Source organism: Ailuropoda melanoleuca, chromosome 1 (assembly GCF_002007445.2).
Source record: "Ailuropoda melanoleuca isolate Jingjing chromosome 1, ASM200744v2, whole genome shotgun sequence".
NCBI classification, from domain to species: Eukaryota; Metazoa; Chordata; class Mammalia; order Carnivora; family Ursidae; genus Ailuropoda; species Ailuropoda melanoleuca.
The window spans coordinates 181,274,427-181,295,406 of record NC_048218.1 but is presented as its reverse complement, the minus strand read 5'-3'; the positions used below and the strand labels follow the sequence as shown (position 1 = coordinate 181,295,406).

Genomic DNA, 20,980 nt, shown 5'->3' with positions numbered 1-20,980 from the left:
CTAAAAGTGAGACAGGACAGCATGGCTTTGTTTTTTCCTTTAGTCACATTCAGTGGCTCAGGACAGACCATTTTAGATGGGAGTTGTAGATTTAACTAGGACTGAGGTTTAGGCAGAAAGTAAGAAAAAGATTGAGCACAAACATTGAAGGTATATGCAGGGGAGTGGTGATGATGATGAACCTTGGAATTTAATCTAGTTAAGTAGGGAAATGTGGACACAGAGTGGGGTGGTCAAGGTCAGTGAAAGGTGGTAGAATTAACAGACTGTAGGTGCAATGAATTGGAAGTCTTTTTGGAATTCTTTGACATGTGAAAGCAAGCTGGAATATGAGAGGTTGCATTCAAAAGTAAATTTGAAATTGAGATTATAAAAGGATCTCAGTTATTGTTAAAGATGTGTTAGATCATGTGAACCATCTTGGGGGGTGGGTGGATACGTAGACTGGAGGGCAAGATCCCTGGAAAAGATCTATCCCCATCACAAGGAAGGTAAATCTGTTTTCAAGAGTTCAAGTCATTAGGTCTATACTCAAAGGAGAAGGGGTTATTTGTAAGAAAGTTGGTAGGTTTCTACCAACAGGTCCTGATCTACTAGTAAGATTGATAGTGTAGCAGTCAAAGATCTTAACTGAGAATCTGGGTCTGGACGCCTTCAGTACCGAGTCCCTACAGGTGCGGGTGCTACTGCTGCGCTGGGCTCAGGGCGTTGCCAGGCAACTGAGATGGGTGTGTTGCCCTAGGCGAGTGGTTCAACCGGTTTCTTGTCTTTGATCACTTCCTGTCACTGGCTTACTTCCGGTCTCTGGCTAGCTTGGACTCTGCGGTGAAGACGGGTGGGGGAGGGGTTGGGGATGTAGGGAGGGACCAGGCCCAAGGGGCAGGTGGGGCCGTTGTGAGCTGCAGGACACCCTGACCCAACTGAAGGACTTATGCCCTGTGCCGCAATGAAGAAGCTTTTCACTTTCTGGAGAAGGAAGGATCAGCCCCACAATCCCTCCTCGCACCTGCCCGTAGGCCGGGTCAGTACCCATCACCCCACCCAGCCAGGCTACAACCTTCGAGATAAGGATTTAAAGAAACTTCACAAAGCTGTCTCAGTCGGGGATTTGGAGAAGGTGAAGGAGTACCTTCAGCTCAAGAAACATGATGTGAATATACGGGACAGAAAATACAGGTGACCAGACTGATGAAGGGCAGTGGGGAGAGGAAGCCGGCTCCACTGGGTCCTGTAATCAGGAGCAGGACTCGTCCGGGCTACTTCGTTGGTTGTCACTCCAGGTTTCCCATAGTGGGGAGGTCTGATAACCACTGTCAAAGGTCACACTCCCAGCTTCCAATTTCCAGCTTGTTATTTCTTAGAATACTTACCTGGGCATTTGAGGTTATTTGTGTCCTCCCTTATTGCCTCCAACTCCTCCCACTGCATTAATCTCCACCTGGCACCTCACCCTTTACCTGAACTGCTGTTTTATTATTTGATCTATATAATGTCCCCAGCCACCCAAGATTTACCATAGTACTTAGTACTTAGTACTAATGTACTAATGTACTAAGTAGAGGAGACCACCCAGAACAGTTGTTAAGATTTTAAGACATTGAGACAGCAAAACGATGGACTTTTTAACATGGATCTCCTATGATTTTTTTTTCCCCACTTGCAGAGTATCTTCAAAAAGCCCATCACAACCACTTACTGCAAAAACAAAATTAATTTTATATATTAATAAAAAGAAGAAGTTACGTGTTTGGCAATAATAATAAAATATGTACTGTCTGTTGGGGGAGTTTTCTAGTTATAGGGTATAAAAAACATCATTTTTCATCATAATTGGGTAACTGGAAACTATGGTTATAAAGAAGGTTTATGTCAGTTTGCCAATAGTTTTATGTCCTTCCCTTTGACAAAAACAGAGTTATGTAAATTTATCCAATTTTTATCCTACACCACTCCATTGAATTACATTACGGGGTCATGGGTAACCTCAACATGACTTCATTCAGTGGTCAATTCTCAGTCTTACACGGCTGGCATCTCAGCCCTATCTTGCCCTATCAGTAGTATTTGAAATAATGTCCTGTCTTTCAGGACGCTTGGTTCACCTGGCACCTCTCCTACTTCTGTGGGCACTTTTTTCCAGACTCCTTTGCTGATTTCTTTTTCTCCTCCTGTCTGGTAAATATTTGAGGGCTCAGAACTTGAAATGATTCTGTGTGTCTTAATCTTCACTTGCCTGGTGAAGAGAGATTATCTTTAAATGTCTATATTTCAGTGCCTTCCGACGTTTTATCTCCGGCCAGACCCCTCCCCTGAACTTTAGAGTCATGTATATAAATACCTACACTGGAAAGTGGATATCTGATAGATTGTGGTGTGCTGGTCAATGTTTAATAGCAGGCTCTTAGTTGAGGGTGGGGGTGAAGCAAAGGGAGGAGAAGCCCCGATTTCAAGCTACCAGTGTGATGTCATTTGGCTTAAATAGTTCCTGAAAATTTAACAATTGGCTTGTGAGAGCCACCAGCTCCCTCACATCCCTCTTGAGACATCTCAAACATCCCCAAACTGTGCTCCTGTTTTTCCTCCTCAGACCTGCGTCTCTCTTTATAGAAATACCAAATTCTTTCTTTCAATTGTTAGACCAGAAACCCTAGCATCATACTTGATTCTTCTCTTTCATATCATCCATCTGATCTTGTTGGCTCCACCTTCAAAATATAGCTAAAATCCAACTATTTCCTGCCACCTTCACAGTTACCATTCTAGTCAAAATCTCTATCATATCTTAACCAAAATTACTACAGTGGCCTCCTAACTAGTTTTCTGTCTTTTAACCTTTTCAGTTTATTCTCAATACAGTAGCCAGAAAGATCCTATAAAATCTATGTGAAATGAGTCATTCCGTGCCTTAACAACTTCTACTGGCTTTCCATCTCATTAAAGGCAAAGGCCAAAGTCCTTCCAATGGCTCATTCAGCCTTACATGACATGTACCCCCACTCTGTTATCTCTCTGATCTTCTGTCCTACAACTTTCCCTTTCATTCATCTCCAGGTTCCCTGGCCTCCTTAGTGTTCCACAGAAATGTCAGAAATGTATTTAGGAGATTTGGACATGGTTTTCCTTTGCCTGAAGTGCTTTTCCCCCAGATAGCCACATGGCTTCTTCTCTCACTCCCTTCCGGGGTTTATTTAATTATCACCTTATCAGCGAAGGCTCCCTTGTCTACTCTTTGTGCAATGGCAAATTCTCTGTTAGCTGACATTTCCCATCTTCCCTGCCTGATTTTTCTCATTAGCACTCAATACTGTCTGGCATGGTTTCTATTTTAAGCTTTTTGTTTCCTTCTTTCACTAGCATGTATGATCCGTGAGAGCAAGTATTTTTGTCTATTTTGTTTGCTGCTATATCCTCATTACCTAGAACCCTGCCTAGCCATAGTGAATGCTTACTAGACATTTTTTGGTGAATACAATGCATACATACATATGTATTTTTAACTCATTATAAACTTTCCTTGAACTGAAACCAGTTAAATATTTGATCTTAAAGGCATTTGCATGACTTTTTAATTCAGTAGAAAGCAATTATAATTAATATAACTTGTATATAAATATCAATAAGTACATGAAACAAATACCTTAACAGTATATGATCTGTCATGTTCTTGAGTGTCATAATTTCTCAAAATAAGACTTAGTCTAATTTTGTGTTATGTTATATTGATACAGAACGCCTTTGCACCTGGCCTGTGCTAATGGATATTCAAATATCGTATCTCTCTTAATTGAGAAAAACTGCAAAATAAATGTCTGCGATAGTGAAAAACGGTCTCCCTTGACTAAGGTGTGTCAATTTTTCCTTTTCAATTGGAATGCATTTGAGTTCTTCTAGCTAATTTTTATTGGATTTCATCATTTAAAATGGTATGAAACGTTAGTTTAAGATATCACACCCTGAGTAGTAAGTTGGTTACTCATCTGTTGTTGTATTGACAGGCAGTACAGTGTGCTAAGGAAGATTGTGCTGCTGTTCTTCTAAGCCACGGTGCAGACCCAAATCTGGCGGATTTAGACGGCAATACTGCTCTCCATTATGCCGTCTGTGGCCAAAGTATCTCATTAGTTGAAAAATTGCTTGAACACAAAGCTAATCTTGAAGATCAAAATAAGGTAGTCTATTAAAAATAACGTTATATTTTAGAAAGCAATGGAAGAAGGTATGTATTGCAGATAAGTCATATCTTTTGAAACACATGTTCTATGAAGCGTAAATTTTCCAAAACGAGACTGGGGAGAAGGAGAAGAAGAATGATATTATCAAATACTGATAAGGTTTTCCTTTTTAAAAAATCTTGGTCCCATTTCATTTCAAACTATACACTGACCTCCAACACAATGCTATATTTCACCATGATAACTGTTCAAAGGCCTGTATCAAGTGAGAAATACCTGATTTCCCTATAAGTTGATATTGGTTAAAAATCATAAGCCTACATTTTTGCCTGTCTTATTTATATTCTCATGGATAATGATAATAGGGTTAAATTAGAAAATCACTTACTATACTAAAACTAATCAAACTCTCCTATTGAGATGAGGTTTTCTGTTTTTGTTTTTGTTTTTAAGCTTCTTAACACTTAGGTTCACTGATATTTTGTCTCTATGACACCCCAAAATAAGTGCCAGCCTCGGAAGCCTATGGAATCTCAATAATAACAACATTATGAAATGTGAATTGATGGTTTGTAATACTTACATTAAATGCTAGGTGCTTGTTGCTTAAATACTCCAGACTGCTCTTGCCCACCATTTGAATTAGGCCTAAAGTAAAAACTTTAATTTTATTTTTGAATGACTTAATTCCAGTTTATTTTCTTAGTCTCTGAAATCATGTTTTGTTATATATCAAAACCTTTTTAAAATTAAAGTGTTTATTCAGAGGTTTCTCATTAACACACTTATCTTTTAAATTGAACTTAAATCTAAAAGGCATATAATGTTAGTATAATATTTTAAATAATCATTTTAAAATAATTTTTTCAGGATGGGTATACTCCACTGTTACTTGCCATTACTGAAAATAATGCAAAAATGGTAGACTATCTTCTGAAGAGAGGGGCAGATGTGAATGCTTCAGATAAGAATCAAAGGTATAATAAATGCTAAATAAGACCATACAACTATAGCTACCTAACAAGACAATATACATAAGTGTGTGTGTGTGTGTGTGTCTGTGTGTGTGTGTACATTTTGTGATACTGATAAAAGATCTGGCCATATATTTTGGGCAAATTACCTAGATTCCCAAGATCTGTTTTTCTGTAAAATCAAACAGTTGGGCCAGATTGGTAAGTCATTATTATTATTATTTATAACATTAGAATTAGAATTGTACACAAAAACTCAGTCTCTAAATCCTAGATGCTATAGTTAAATGGGGGTAGCTATCCAGACCCCTACACATGCCCCTCCCTAGCATTTTGAGACATCTTGAAAACACTAGGGTTCCAGGGAGCAGGGATTAAAAACCTTTGAGCTAGGGTGCCTGGGGGGCTCAGTCAGTTAAGTATCTACCTTCTGCTCTGGTCATGATCCCAGGGTCCTGGGATCGCGCTCCACAGCCAACTCCCTGCTCTGTGGGGAGCCTGCTTCTTCCTTTCTCTCTGCCTGCTGCTCCCCTCCTTGCACTCTGTCTCTTTCTCTCTCTGTCAAATGAATAAATAAAATCCTAAAAAAAAAGCAAAACAAACAAAAACAAAACACACAACTAAACCATGGAGCTAGCTGCTTCCTAGAGACTCTTTTATTTTTAGACTGTGATAAAATGTGATTGGTACACCTTTTTGAGCAGATCTGCCCCACTTTTTACATTCTTGCCCTGACTCTTTTTCCCTGATAGTCTACATTTGAACAGTAAATTTAGAAAACTTAACTTTTTAAAAAAAGTACAAGACATGTCTAAGATCTATAAATACACATTTATGTATCTCTTTTGCTCCAGAACAGCCCTTATGATTGCTATAAGTGATGAACCAACAAATTTAGTCAGTCTTCTTCTTCAGCAAGAGGTGGACCTATCTTGCCAAGATATTTATGGATTCACAGCTGAGGAATATGCTTCTTTTAATGGCTTTACTGTGTAAGTGGTCCTGCATATCTTTTAACAACTGTATGGGATTTGATCATAAGGAAAGAACCAGGAGCCCCCAAAGTGCAAAGCTGACGAAGTACAAAGCTGTACAGTAGGGGTAACCATATTATGAATTCTGGGCACATGGAACCAGGGATCCTTGATTTCACCTGTTTGTAGGGTCCAATCAGTAAAGAACTGCAGGTAGGCTGAGTCCACAGATTGACTCCCAGGGGCATGGGAATTTGAAGTATGTCAGTACAATGATTTCAGCAAATAGTGACATAGTCAATAATAAAACATCTGGGTAATGAAATTGGGCAAAAGATGATTAATCTACACAAGCCTCTTTCATTATTTTTACACATTAGTAATATAAAAATTTTATTCAAGTTTTGAATATTATTATTGTTTTGTTAGCTAACTTTAGTTTGATAAGTTTTCAGAATTCTTAAGTATATTCTCATTAACCCAAAAGACAAAACTTTTCATGTATAAATATGCATTTTTAATTTTAATAGTCAATGAGAAAGTAAGATGAAATGAACAGAAATTTACATATAGCTAATGAAGTTAACATAAAGGTATTTTCCTTATAATTTCATTTTAAGGTAAAATTTTAATTATACATAGGTATTTTTTCTAATTTATTGTTTTCCTTTTCTTCCACCTACTTTATTCACATTTAGCAATATCTTTTAATCATTAATTCCATATGAACATCACAGGGGTGGGAGGAGAGGAAAAAAAGATAAAGGGGAGAGAGAGAGAGAAGTAATTTTTACATATACATTCAGATGCTTATTTGTAAAGTCAAAGTTGAACTTTATAAACCAAGGGATTCATAGTCCATTAAATATATAAACCGTAATTGAATACAATATTTTTTTGCAATACTGTACGTATGTACCTTGGTTTAAGCAAACCATGTTATAAAAATTTCAGTAAAGAGATGAATTACTGATGGCTATCTATGCTATGAAGGGATTCTTCATTTTATAAAAAGGGGAATTTTAAATGGGGAGTTTTCCATATCATTCTAAAAGTTTGTATATAGGGGCACCTGGGTTACTCAGTCAGTTAACTGGCTGACTTGATTTCAGCTCAGGCCATGATCCTCAGGGTCCTGGGATAGAGTCCATGTGTCAAGCTCTGCGCTCAGTGGGGAGTCGGCTTGAGATTCTCTCTGTCTCTCCTTCCGCCCCTTCCCCTGGCTGTTAGGCCCAAGTGTTATGAACTGAATTGTGTCCCATTCCTCCCACCTCAAAATCATGTGTTAAAGTCCTAACCCCCAGGACCGCAAAATTTGGATGATTGTATTTGGAAAGAGGCTTTTAAAGCGATAAGTTAAAATGACAGTGAAATAGAGTGGGCCGTAATCCAATTTGACTGGTATTCTTGTAAGAAAAGGAGATTAGGGCATAGAGACACCAACAGTGCTTGTTGCCAGAGGGGCAACTTTTAGTGAAGAGTCGGCAGAGCACATTCATGTAGCCAAGGAGAGAGGCCTGGAACGGATCCTCCTCTTACAGCCCTCAGTGGAAACCAACACACATGGCACCTTGATCTTGGACCTCCCACTTCCAGAACTGTGAGAAAATAAATATCTTTTGTGTAAGCCACCCGGTCTGTGGTATTTTGTGACAGCAACCCTAGCAACCTAATAACGCCAACGATAACCTAAAGCTATTTTTTCTACCTTGCTAGTAGTTTATTTGTGATAGCAGGAAGAAAAGTAACAGAGAATGGGAATATGTGAAATAAAAATGGTGTCTGCAAGTGTATGACATACTTAGGAAGGCATTAGCTAAAGTCGAAGGTTTTGATCTGATGATTATGTATTATGAATTTAACTATTTATGAATCCTGGAATTCATATCTGTTTTCTCTTTATGGATAGATATCATCAATTAATTGCCAATTATGGAAGGAAGAAGAACGTTGAACAGAAGTCTAACTCTGAAGATACAACTTTGGGCACTGTATTTGATACAGAAGAGCTGAAGGAAGGTATGAAGATACAAATTAAATAGTTTTGATGGTTTGTTTTGTAGGAAGGGACTTGGTTTTTTCAAATAATATTTAAATTTGAAATAGAAATTTTCTCCAATTTTCAGATGCTAAATATTTTTAAGACCCATTCTTAAGAAAGTTTGTAACTAGAACATTTTGACACTGTGTTGACTGAAAATGTAATGTAAAGAGATACCGAATGATTAAGATAATTTTTATCCATAGTCTAGTTATAAAAAACAAAATATGACTAGTTATAATAACTACTAGTTATAAAAAAGCAAAAATTTTAATAAATATAAAGCTATTAGTAAATTTTTAATATTATTCTAAAAACACTTCCAATAAGTATATTTGATAATTGTTAATATAATATATACTTAATCATTACATAAAACTTAAAATTAGGTAGCAGTATTTGTGAATTAAAAATACTATGCATCTATTAAAATAATTCTTGTTGCTTATTTTCAAAAAACCATACAGTTATTTAGGTCTATAAAACTTAGCTTTTTGTTTGTTTGTTTGTTGTTTGTTTTTTGGTGGGTATATGTTACATTGACTTTTTTTTTTAATAAGATGACATAAAAATTTTCAGTTATATGCCAGCAAACACACTCCTCCCCTACCCTTCAACTATAGTGTAAAAAAGAAGGGAAAAAAAAAGAAAATATGGGGCGCCTCGGTGGCACAGTGGTTAAGTGTCTGCCTTCGGCTCAGGGTGTGATCCCGGCATTATGGGATCGAGCCCCACATCAGGGTCCTCTGCTATGAGCCTGCTTCTTCCTCTCCCTCTCCCCCTGCTTGTGTTCCCTCTCTCGCTGGCTGTCTCTATGTCTGTCAAATAAATAAATAAAATCTTAAAAAATAAAAATATAAAAAAAAAAGAAAAAAAGAAAATTTAAGACCGAGAGGGACCCTGATGGCAATAGGAGAACATATGACTGTCACAACTATTCACTCGTTCTTCATCCCCTCAAATCTATCGTTATAACACCCTGAACAGTGCTTGGTCCTGTTGCCTCAAGGTGAGTGAATTTGAGAGAATTTACTTGAATTTTTCTTTGTAACTTAATCTCACGCACTCAAGAAATTTTGTTTTTTGGACTCTTGTTCTTCTTCCTTATATGTTCCTGTCCTACCATCTCTCTGTCTCTCTGTCTCTCTCCCTCTTAACATGGTTCACGAGCTCTAAGAAGTAAAGAATTTCTGTGATTTCTACTTCAGTTCTTTAGGGAAATAAGGCAGTAGAAAGTTAAAAATACCACTCATATTTTGAGTATCTCCTGAGGCCAAACAATTAAAAACACCCCCATTTCTTCTACTCATGGCAGTACATGTTGCAGTTTTTAATGAAATGTTAATCTTTGTATGTTTTGATGCATAGTAGAAATATTAGGTCAAGAAAATAGTCCAAACACATTGCAAAAGATGCTGAACATTAAAGGCTGTATTCCTGTCAGATTCCAATAATTCAATTATTTATTTTTTAAATGACCATAAAATATAGAAATATTGATGCTAAGTTGTAATTATTTTGTAGCTGAGGCATAGAATTTAAGAAATATACTTAGGAGTAAAAATATTTGAACACGAAGACATTGCAAATATTACTTGTTTTCTAGACATATAACCTCATTTCTACAAGTCCTTTGCTGCTGCCTTGAATTAGAAGAGTCTGTTTTGAAAGAGCAACCAAATGAAATGTCACAGCATTTCACTGACTACTCATTTGAAGAATAGTTTGTTAATGGAGAACAATTTTCATCTTGGAAGATGTGAGGAGATTTCAAAAGACAAACATCTATATCATGAACTATCAGTTGAAAGGATAGAATTTGTGTTCAGCTTATAGTCAGCAAAAGTCTTTTTAGTCAGAATTTTGAATGGGGTATTTGTAAGTGTAAACTTTGAAACACATTGTGTTAGGCATGCATTAGAGCATTTAAATAAAGTAAAAATATTAACATGTCAGCTATAAAATAGAGGAAAACATTATAAGTAACCCTGTGTAAATGGAAATTCTCTTTTATTTACAAGCACTTTCATTGAAAAAAGCCTTTTTTTCTTTTTTAGAAATATTACAGTAATATATATTAAGAAAATTTGGGTATTACAGAAAAGAAAAAAAGAAATAAGATATCACTCATAGTCTCATGACCCAAACAAAACACTGTTAAATTTCTGGCATGTTTTTGTAATCTTTTAAAATCTGCTTAACTTTTTTTTTCTTCACAGGAAATTTATAATTTTGCCTTTAAAAACAAAATATAGAGCACATGGTTTTCACTGCGCTCTTTGCCATACCTTGAACACATCTAGCACAATCTAGCTTCAGGATTATTTCCTGGAAGACTTTTCCTTTAGTTGTATCCTGGGACACTTCCTCCCCTCATAAGGGACATCAGTGAAGCCTTCTCTGGCTGCCTTGCCATTCTGTCATTGACAATGCTTTATTATCTACTCCTCTCCCCCTTGCCCTTTGGATTGCAAAATCCATGAAATCTTGAACTTTTTGTTCATAATTAAATCCTCATCACTTGTAAAATGTCTGGTGATAGTAAATATTCAATTGCCAAATACAGTCATATCTCATTTTATTGCACTTTGTTTCATTGCACTTTGGAGATACCGATTTTTTTTTTTTGTCAAGTCGTTGGTTTGTGGTAACTCTGCGTCAAGCAAGTCTATTGGCACCATTTTTCCCAGAGCATTTGTTCACTTCATGTCTCTGTGTCACGTTTTGATAATTCTCACAATATTTTAGACTTTTTCATTATTACTGTATTTGTTATGGTGATGGGATCAGTGACCTTGATATTACTGTCAGAATTGTCTTGTGGTGCCATGAACCACACCCATATCAGACAGCACACTTGATCAGTCAATGTGTGTGTTCTGACTACACCCAACCTGCCATTCCCCTCCTCTCTCCCTCCCCTCGGGCCTCATTATTCTCTGAGACACAACAGCATTGACATTAGGACAACTAATAACTGTATAACGGACTCTTAAGTGTTCAAGTGAAAGGAAGAGTTCAAGTCTTTCACTTTAAATCAAAAGCTAGAAATGATTATGCTTAGTGAGGAAGGCATGTCAAAAGCTGAGGTAGGTCAAAAGCTAGGCCTCTTGTGCCAAATAGTTAGCCAAGTTGTGAATGCAAAGGAAAAGTTCTTGAAGAAAATTAAAAGTGCTACTCCAGTGAACATATGAATGATAAGAAGCAAAGCAGCCTTATTGCTGATGTGGAGACAGTTTTGGTAGTCTGGATAGAAGATCGCCAGATACAGGGGCGCCTGGGTGGAGCAGTCATTAAGCCTCTGCCTTGGGCTCAGGGCGTGATCCTGGCATTCTGGGATTGAGCCCCGCATCGGGCTCCTCCACTGGGAAACTGTTTCTTCCTCTCCCACTCCCCCTGCTTGTGTTCCCTCTCTCGCTGGCTGTCTCTCTTTCTGTCAAAATAAATAAATAGAATCTTAAAAAAAGTTTGAAGCCCGCAGAGGTTGGCATAAGGTTTAAAGAAAGAAGCCATCTCCATAACATAAAAGTGCAAAGTGAAGCAGCAAGTGCCGATATTGAAGCTCTAGCAAGTTACCCAGAAGATCTAGCTAATGATAATTAATAATAATTAAGATAATTAATGAAGGTGGCTACACTAAACAACAGATTTTCAATGTAGACAGAACAGCCTTATATTGGAAGAAGATGCCATCTAGTATTTTCATAGCTAGAGAGAAGTCAATGCCTGGCTTCAAAGCTTCAAAAGATAGGCTGACTCTCTTGTTAGGAGCTAATGCTGGTGACTTTTAGAGGAAGCCATTGCTCATTTACCATTCCAAATATTGTAGGGCCCCTAAGAATAATGCTATATCTACTCTGGCTCTGTACATGGAACAACAAAGCCTAAATGACAGCACATCTCTTTACAGCATGGTACTGAAAAATTTTAAGCCCACTACTGCTCAGACAAAAAGATTCCTTTCAAGATATGACTGCTCATTGACAATGCACCTGGTTACCCAAGAGCTCCGATGGAAATGTACAAAGAGATTAATGCCTGTTTTCATGCTAACACAGCATCCATTTTGCAGCCCATGGATCAAGGAGTAATTTTGACTTTCAAGTCTTATTATTTAAGAAATACATTTTTGTACAATTTTATAAGGCCATGGCTGCCATAGATAGTGATTCGTCTAATGGATCTGAGCAAAGTAAATTGAAAACCTTCTGGAAAAGATTCACCATTTTAGATGCCATTAAGAACATTTGTGATTCATGGGAAGAGGTCAAAATATTAGCATTAACAGAAGTTTGGAAGAAGTTGATTGCAACCCTCATGGATGAGTTGTAGGAGAAGGCTCCAGTAAGGCTCCAGTAAAGGAAGTAACTGCAGATGTGGTGGACATAGAGAACTAAAATGAGAAGTGGGGCCTGAAGATATGACTGAACTGCTACAATCTTATGATAACACTTTAAAGGTTGAGTGGCTTCTTTTTTTTTTTTTTAAGATTTTTATTTATTTATTTGACAGAGAGAGAGAGAGAGACAGCCAGCGAGAGAGGGAACACAAGCAGGGGGAGTGGGAGAGGAAGAAGCAGGCTCCCAGCAGAGGAGCCTGATGTGGGGCTCGATCCCCGAACGCCAGGATCACGCCCTGAGCCGAAGGCAGACGCTTAACCGCTGTGCCACCCAGGCGCCCCTAGAGGTTGAGTTGCTTCTTAATGGTTGAGCAGAGAAAGTGAATCTTTGAGATGGAATTTACTCCTGGTAAAGATGTTATAAAGATTGTTGAAATGACAACAAAGGATTTAGAATGTGATACAAACTTAGTTGATAAAGCGGTAGCAGGTTTCGAGAGGATTGATTCCAATTTTGAAAGAAGTTCTGCTGTGGGTAAAGTGCTGTGAAGCAGCATCGTGTGCAATGGAGAAATCATTTGCAAAGGAGTCCATTGATGCGGCAAACTTTACTGTTGTCTTATTTTAAGAAATTGCCATAGCCACCCTGCCCCTGAGCAATACCAGCCTAGTCAGTCAGGAGCCATCAACACTGAGGCAAGACCCTCACCAGCAAAAAGATTATGAATCACTGAGAGCCCAGATGATGGTTAGCATTTTTTAATTAAAAAGTATTTTTAATTAAGGTACGTACATTATATTTTTAGACACAATGCTATTGCACACGTAATAGACTATAGTACATTGTAAACATAACTTTTTATATGCAATGGGAAACCAAAAAATTCATCTTAGTTTATTACCAAGATGAGAATAAATAGCCCAGGAACTCAACAGGAAGGGAGCAGAGTTCAGACCATGAGGAATTTCTGTGTTAGCAAGGACCTAATAAGCCACTAAAAGCAAGGCAGAAGTCATCTCCACGGGACCTGCACCCAGTTGAAATTGGGATCTGCAGTGATAGGTGATGTAAATCAGGTCTTGCTGGGTGGTCTAAGAAAACTGTGGAAATAAAAATAACCCAAATGAGAATAAATAGAAGCTATTCAGAGATTGTAGCAAGGAAGTCAGCCATCATCACTTACATATGATAGAGATTCAAAGGAAAGCAGGAAAAGTGGGAAACCTCTATATTGAAAAAAATGGAAGACTTCATACTTGAAGTCTGATTGTGGGTGGTTGGCATGGGGAAGCTGGAGACTGGTTAATTAGAAGTTTTGCATTTTATATGATTAATTTGAAGAGCACATTTGGCTTTCTCTGGTTGGTGTTGAGTTGGAAGCAGAAAGGGTGGAGGGAAATATTGGGAAATTGGCAGTGTTCTGGGTTTAAGCCCTGACAAAATCTAAGTACTTAATCAACAAAAGTTATTATGACTTTAAAAAGAGTTTCCTGCCCTCTACAATCATTATAAGAAAGAAATTTGCCAGCTTCTATATTTCCTGTATGTATTTACTCTTTTCACTGATGTTTTAGTAGCAGAGTGACACATTATTGACAATTTTAAAGAGGTTTAACTAAATTTAAATAGTAATAGAAAGTACATGAACCATCATTTTCTTTTTCAGTATACACATTTTAAATTATCAAATATTAACATATTATAGGAAAGTTTGTAATGAGAAAAAAAATTCCCATAATATAGGAACTTCTGAAGTAAAAATATTTTTTATAAGATCAGATATTTTAAAAATAGATTTCATATTTTAGAGCACTTTTGGGCTCATAACAAGATTGAGCGGAAAGTACAGAAACTTCCCATATACCTCTGTCCCAACACATGCATTTCCTCCCACACTATCAATAAAACTCACCAAAATTGAACATTGGTTACCAAGGATGAACCTACATTGATACATCATAATCACCCAAAATCTGTAGCTTACATTTATTCTTGGTCTTGTATGTACTATAGGTTTGGACAAATGTATAATGATATGCATCCATCGTTACAGTACCCTACAGAATAGTTCCATTGCCCTGACAACTGTCTGTGTTCTCCCATTCATTCCACCCTCCCTCCAGCCCTTGACAACCTCTTTTTACTGTTTCTACAGTTTTGCCTTTTCCAGAATGACATCTAGCTGGAATCATACAGTATGTAGCCTTTTCACATTGGCTTCTTTCACTTAGTCATGTGCATTTAAGTTTCCTCCATGTCTTTCCATGGCTTGATAGTGCATTTCTTTTTAGCACTAAACAATATTCTATTGTCTGGATATACCACAGTATCCTTTCACCTACTGAACGACATCTTGGTTGCTCTCCAGCTTTGGCAATTGTGGATAAAGCTGCTATAAATGTTCATGCGCAAAATTTTTCACGGACATAAGTTTTCAACTTACGTAAATACCAAGGAGTGTGATTACCAGATTGTATGGTAAGAATATTATGTTTAATTTTGTAAGAGGCTGACAAACCGTCTTCCAAAGTGGCTGTGCCATTTTGCCTTCCCACTGGCAATGAATGAGGGTTTCTGTTGCTCCACGTCCTCACCAGCATTTGATGTTGTCAATGTTCTGGTTTTGGCTGTTCTAAGAGGTATGTGGATCTCTTTGCTGTTTTAATCAACACACTTTAGGTAGGTAGGTAGGTAGGTAGGTAGATAGTTAGGTATAAACTATGTGCTTTACTAAGACATTTAAGAAAAGCCTTTGGAGTGGAGAACTGCTCCATGTTCTTGAACAAAAAGACTCATTTATCTAAAATATGTAAACTTATATTATTTTAGCAATTTCCTATAAACCAAATCAAAATATCAAGATTTCAAAAATTAGAATTATTTGTGATGCTATTCTGGTATACTTTTATGTTTTGAAAAAAGACAAAGATTTATAAATTTCCACTAATTATTGTTTTACTGACAGCAGAATAGATGGACAGATGAATGGAATAGAATAGAAATTTTAGAAACACATCCAAATATAAATGAGAATCAGTATTTGATCATAATGAAAATTGAAATTAGTAGGGAAAAGCTAAATTATTCAGAAGTGCTGGCCCAGATCTCTAGTAGTAAGCCATGCCTGGACTCTTAGAGTACAACTCTGTTAGTGCACACCGAAGTGCTCAGGTATTGTTTCCAAAGCAGTCCCTCATTTTAGTCAGAACTTTATGTCGAGCCCAGATTATCACCCAGACCTTCATGCTAGATTCCCTTTTGATACCCTTGTTGTTCTTGCTAAGAAAGCAGGGCTGTGACTAGGATGAGGCAAGTAGGACACTTAGAGTGCAAATCCAACAATTGTTAATAGGGACCAGCTGAAGCAATCAGATGCAGATAGTATTGCAAAAAGGCATCAGTCTCCTTTCTTTGCTCCTAGATGGTCTCCCAAGACCTAAGCCCTTTGTAGGTGCCTGTGTCAGACTATGCTTCCTCCAGAGCAGTGGGGACTACTTACCTTAGATTCCCACTCCTAAGGTCAGTTACTCAAGTCCTAAGTTTGCTGTAATAATGAAAACCTCCTATATGACTTCTGTCTGTACCTTAGTTTTAGGAGAGGCTGTCATAATTTTCAAGGTTCAACAGGATCCTCTGAATCTAGAGGACCTAAGTCTCTTAGGGAAGGTTCATTCAGAGCCATCCATGTATCACAATCTAAGTATAAACCGTACTTTCCATCTTCTAAAACAATTGGGGATCAACATGGAGACTGAGCATTATTCTCACAAAGATCATCTGGTTTGGAATATGAGTGGGTAGAATGGGAATAGTTTTCCACATCAGTCTTGATCTGTTAGCTGTCTCCCATTAGCGTGATTGGCCACTGTTAATAGAGACCCTAAAGTATCTTATATGCAATCACAAACTTGTTATCTGATGATTTATAATATATGTAACTTTAGTTACAAGTGATGTAGTAGCTGAGTGCAAGTCATGAAATTACAAGCCACAAAAAATAAACCACCTAATAAATAATATTAGGATTTAAAACACTTTGTGAAAACTGCAGAACTTTGAGACCTTAGCAACTATGTAAAAACAGTGGGTTTTATTGAAGGATCCAGAATAGGACAGTACTAAAGTTAATGAGCACATTCTACTGTTCCTTCACTATCTCACAAAATATTTGTGTATGTTATGTCATCAAATCCCCACAACAACACTTGGGAGTTAGGAAGGTCAGGCAAGAGCCACATCTTACAGGAGCCAAAGAGAAAGTACTTGACTAAGAAAAAATAGCTATGTTTCTAAACTGGGAGAACTAATCTTCAGGACTTCAGGACCTTCCCATCATAATCATGTGACCTCTAGTTAATTTAATGAGTTGTACTGCTCTCAATTCAGGACTACTCAGCAATAATTTTTCACTTAAATGCAGTATAGATCGGAAGTTTGGAATGTATAGAAATTATATACCAATTTTATATAGAGTTATGAATTTGTCTGTTCTATTATGAGAAATATGAGTATTGTATAATATGGATGGCACATCTTATCAGTATTAAAATAATAATATTTATTACATTTTTCCTATATAATAATCACCATGTGATTTCCCAGAAAAAAAATAGTAAAGGAAATCCAAATATTCTTTATTTAAAATATAGTTATCTGTTAAAACTCCTGATAGTGGATTTTCTCTTGTTGATTCTGCCAAAGTAATAGTAGGATTATGAAAATTTTCATAATAAAAGAGATATTTAAAAATCAGTATGTAAATTTCATTGTTTTTCTTAAAATTCTACAATTTATGATTATTTAAGATGTTCATTGTGAGATTCTGAAATAATAATGTTTGAAGAGAAATTTATTTAGTTTCAGAAGTTTTCTAAGTTCATTAAATCCATATGGTGCCTTTGTATAAATTAGAAAACAAGTGTTATTTGTTTCTATATAATTATAAACAAAGTGGATTTGTTATAAAATGGGTTTATTATTTTTACAACAAATTATTTCTTGTAATAAATGATAGCAACTTATTCATAATAAAACACCTGTCTATTTAAACTGGGACTGTAAACAAACACAAAGCAATATGAACTTCAATAAAAAATGTCAGGTTATATTTTTAATTTACTTTTGCAGATCAGTATAGAAGTTGGAAAAGCAATTCCTTCTTGTGAATCACAAGTTCTTTTATATGTCATTACATTAACCATCTCTCTATTAAGCTTTCTCTTTTATAAGTTGAAGAGAATTAATTGTTCCCATTAGAACAAAATATTTTTCTCCCATTTGTTGGCTAATTGTTATGATTTACTATCTTAATCTATTTGGGATGTAACAGATTACTATAGATTAGGTGGTTTAAACAACAAACATTTATTTCCCATAATTCTGGAGGCTGTAAGTCTGAGATTAGGGTGCTAGCATGGTCTGGTTCTTGAGGAGGGCCTTCTCCTTGGTTTACTTTCTGTGTCCTCAGATGACTGAAAGATCTAGCTAGCTATCTCTGGCTGCTTACGGGAGGCGCTAATCCCATTCATGAGGGTTTCTGTGACTTTATTACCTCCTAAAGCCCCCACCTCCGAATACTATCACATTGGAATTAGGGTCTCAACATATCAATTCTGGGGGGACATAAACATTTAGTTCATAACATTAACTAATTTTGTTAGAACAAGACATTTTATTACCATCAGCCAGATTTGTATTTGTAGAATAAATATATAAACATCCCATCTCTGGACTTAACTTGAAGTTTTAATAGAAGTGTTAAAGTATTTCTCAAAAACAAAATTGCTGCAATGAAAACTGTGGGGCTTGAACTCACGACCCTGAGATCGAGACCTGAGCTGAGATGAAGAGGCAGACACTTAACCGACTGAGCCATCCAGGTGCCCCTAAATGGTTGATCTTAAACTTACTGAGTAGAAGCTCCAAGTGTTTCAGGGTAGGTAAGTTCTCAGCATGGGACCTTTTCATTTATTCTTCCAAGAGAGAAGAAATAGCCATGTGTGCAGGACTCTAGTCACAAGGTACATAAAATGGCTAGGACTAAATGAGTTTACCGCTGTCTCTCTGAGAAGAGGAAGTAAATACACTTGTCTCTTTTGTACTCTTCTCCCCTGGCCACTGGAAAGTTTCTGCAAGGATCATTGTCTCTTACCTGTTTTCTAATGTGGCAAAGTATAGTGCTTCTGGAACTTATGATGGGTTCTTCACACTAAACTGAACAGTCTCTACCTACATTCCCTCCTTGAACTAAAGAATTATCTAAGTATGTTATCTCCTTGCTGTTCCTAATGGATGAGGTCTAGAAAAATCGTGCTATTTAAATTTGTTGTTCTCTAACTGTAATACCAGTTCTGTTCATGATGCCATTTCTGTTGATTTTATTGGGTTAAGATTATGATAACTATAATTTGCTCTTATCAAATTTTGATAAATCACATTCTCCCTTGCATATGATGATTTGTGATGGTGGGGAAGATTTTAATGCATCAATTGCCCACCAAGAGGATAATTAATACTCTGGAATATTCTTCAGTTGTGTTCCAAAGGGATAGTTTGTGGCAAAGAATAAGAGTATTGTACTCATAATATTATTATATATTTTCCTATTGCTGATTCAAATTCATTTTTACTTTTTAGTTATGGATGAGAGTTTTGAAGAAGACCCATTAGCAGGTAGGATTTTTATAGATTTATTACTTCTTAAATAAGGGAATGAAGGAAATGGAACTAACATTTATTCGTGTTTTACTCTGGGCTAGATGGGACATTATGTGCTTAATGTGTTCTCTGTATAATAATCATAATAGCTCTGCAAAGTTACCATGCTGTCATTTTCTTCTCTTTATTAATTACAAAATTGTGATTTAGGGAACTTGATTAATTGGCCCAAGATCCCACAGTTAATATGTGCTGAACCATAATTTAACTCCAAGTCAGCCAGGCTTTCGGACCAACCCCCCGCCGCCATGGTAGCTTTGTATCCACAGTATCAAGAGACAGGATCCAGTTAAGATCCTGGATCCTCAATCTTCAAGAAGTCAGATTTAACTGTGTTTGCTTTTTCTGAGGGAAAAAAAAATTAAACCAAAGCAAACACAGGTAAAGGCCTAGAGTTTGTTCTAATATGTTTGATAGTTAAAATAGCAATGAATACTTTTTCACCATCAAGGGTTTGAGGGCAGATCTCAGTTACCTGTGGTCTCAAGACTATAGATTATTTGATTGCCTTCTCTTTTCTCAGAATAAAATCAGCAAAGGAGAAAGATACTTAAGGTGAAATCCCAGAAAAGCCAGGTATAAGCTTCCAATAGTCCTCTCCTAGCGGAGTTGCACAGATAGCACCTAATTTTCCCGGCAGTAATATTTGATGACACATGACAAGTCTTGCTAACCAGAGAAGCTCACTCAAGTTTTGGTGTTCCGGGTCTTTATCGGGCTCTGTGAATACTGTTTGTAAATATAGATAAATAGGTAAGTAGCTCCCACATGACTAACTTTCGTTAGTCTCCAACCCCCAGAAGTTCAACTGAAACAAACATGCCCCAGGACTTGAGGCATACAAAAGCTCGCTTATTAGAAAGGATAATCCAAGGGCTGAAAGGTTATCTCCCCAGAAGATAGAAAGTCAAGGCCCAGTCTTTTTTTGGAGTGTGCAGGATTTGAGCCTTTATTAGACAAATAACTCAGTCTATTACTCAAGGAATTATTACACATCTTGTTCATTCTTGCCTTTGTGTCTACCAACGTGGAAAGCTTTCTCAGCCACTTATGCAAAGCATTACTATCCATAAGGACCCAGCACAACTCTATTTCATTGAATTCTCCTCCGTGCTCCCCCACATCTCTGCACATAGAAGCATTAGCAAACTCTGCCATACATTGGGAATATTTATATATTGCCTTCAAGTATCACTTCAATGGTCATGTCATCTCTCAGTGAAGGTTCTCATATAGTAAATTCTCAGGAAATGAACTACTTGTTTAGATTTTTTATTCATTCTTTAATGTAGAATTTTATTTGCCCTAAACTATCCTTTCAATCATTATAGGATACTTAGTTTTAATATACAAAATAAAATATGCAAGTTCTTATTCATTTTGTTTCAGACTTTTTAGCATATTCCCATTTCCCATTTATCTTTTCACACTAAAGATCTAATCTTTATATGACTTCTAACCACTGACTTTGTTTTTCTCTGTACTTTTTCTACCTCTGGCATTTAAAAAAAGTGGTGATCAAAACTTCACATCACCTTTTGCACAAGGGAAAGATACTCATTTCCAATAAACTTACAGCTCTGTAGAGAATTTTACTAGTATTTTTCCATCAAAGAGCTTTATCAAGGAATGCTCTTAATTACTTTTGAGTACTTTTCCTAGGTAACAAGAGATAATTTAGAGTCCTTCATTCAATATAGGATATATGTTAGCTATTATTAACATTGACACATTACTTTGTTCCAGGCAGTGTTCTGTTTAT

General features: G+C 36.7%; 1 protein-coding gene across 2 annotated transcripts; it reads left to right on the top strand.

Annotated features, from left to right (window-relative positions):
- The first annotated feature begins 584 nt into the window (after positions 1–584).
- On the top strand, positions 585–19,455 carry ANKRD7 (ankyrin repeat domain 7). Of its 2 annotated transcripts, none has more exons than XM_011222616.3 (7): positions 585–1,176; positions 3,729–3,843; positions 3,996–4,169; positions 5,043–5,149; positions 6,001–6,138; positions 8,030–8,139; positions 19,138–19,455. In XM_011222616.3, the coding sequence occupies exons 1-7, from the start codon at positions 932–934 to the stop codon at positions 19,206–19,208; spliced, it is 960 nt and encodes a 319-aa protein (XP_011220918.2). In that variant the 5' UTR covers positions 585–931; the 3' UTR covers positions 19,209–19,455. The 2 variants fall into 2 exon arrangements, with proteins under 2 accessions (XP_011220918.2, XP_034526955.1); XM_034671064.1 differs by lacking the exon at positions 19,138–19,455 and adding an exon at positions 9,768–9,974.
- Positions 19,456–20,980: the final 1,525 nt, after the last annotated feature.

Bases quoted from the DNA above. Each gene is read 5' to 3' on its own strand.
- ANKRD7 (XM_011222616.3), top strand. From the start codon at position 932: ATGCCCTGTGCCGCAATGAAGAAGCTTTTCACTTTCTGGAGAAGGAAG. The intron at 4,170-5,042 runs GTAGTCTATTAA...TAATTTTTTCAG, and splicing joins ATCTTGAAGATCAAAATAAG to GATGGGTATACTCCACTGTT. The intron at 5,150-6,000 runs GTATAATAAATG...CTTTTGCTCCAG, and splicing joins GCTTCAGATAAGAATCAAAG to AACAGCCCTTATGATTGCTA.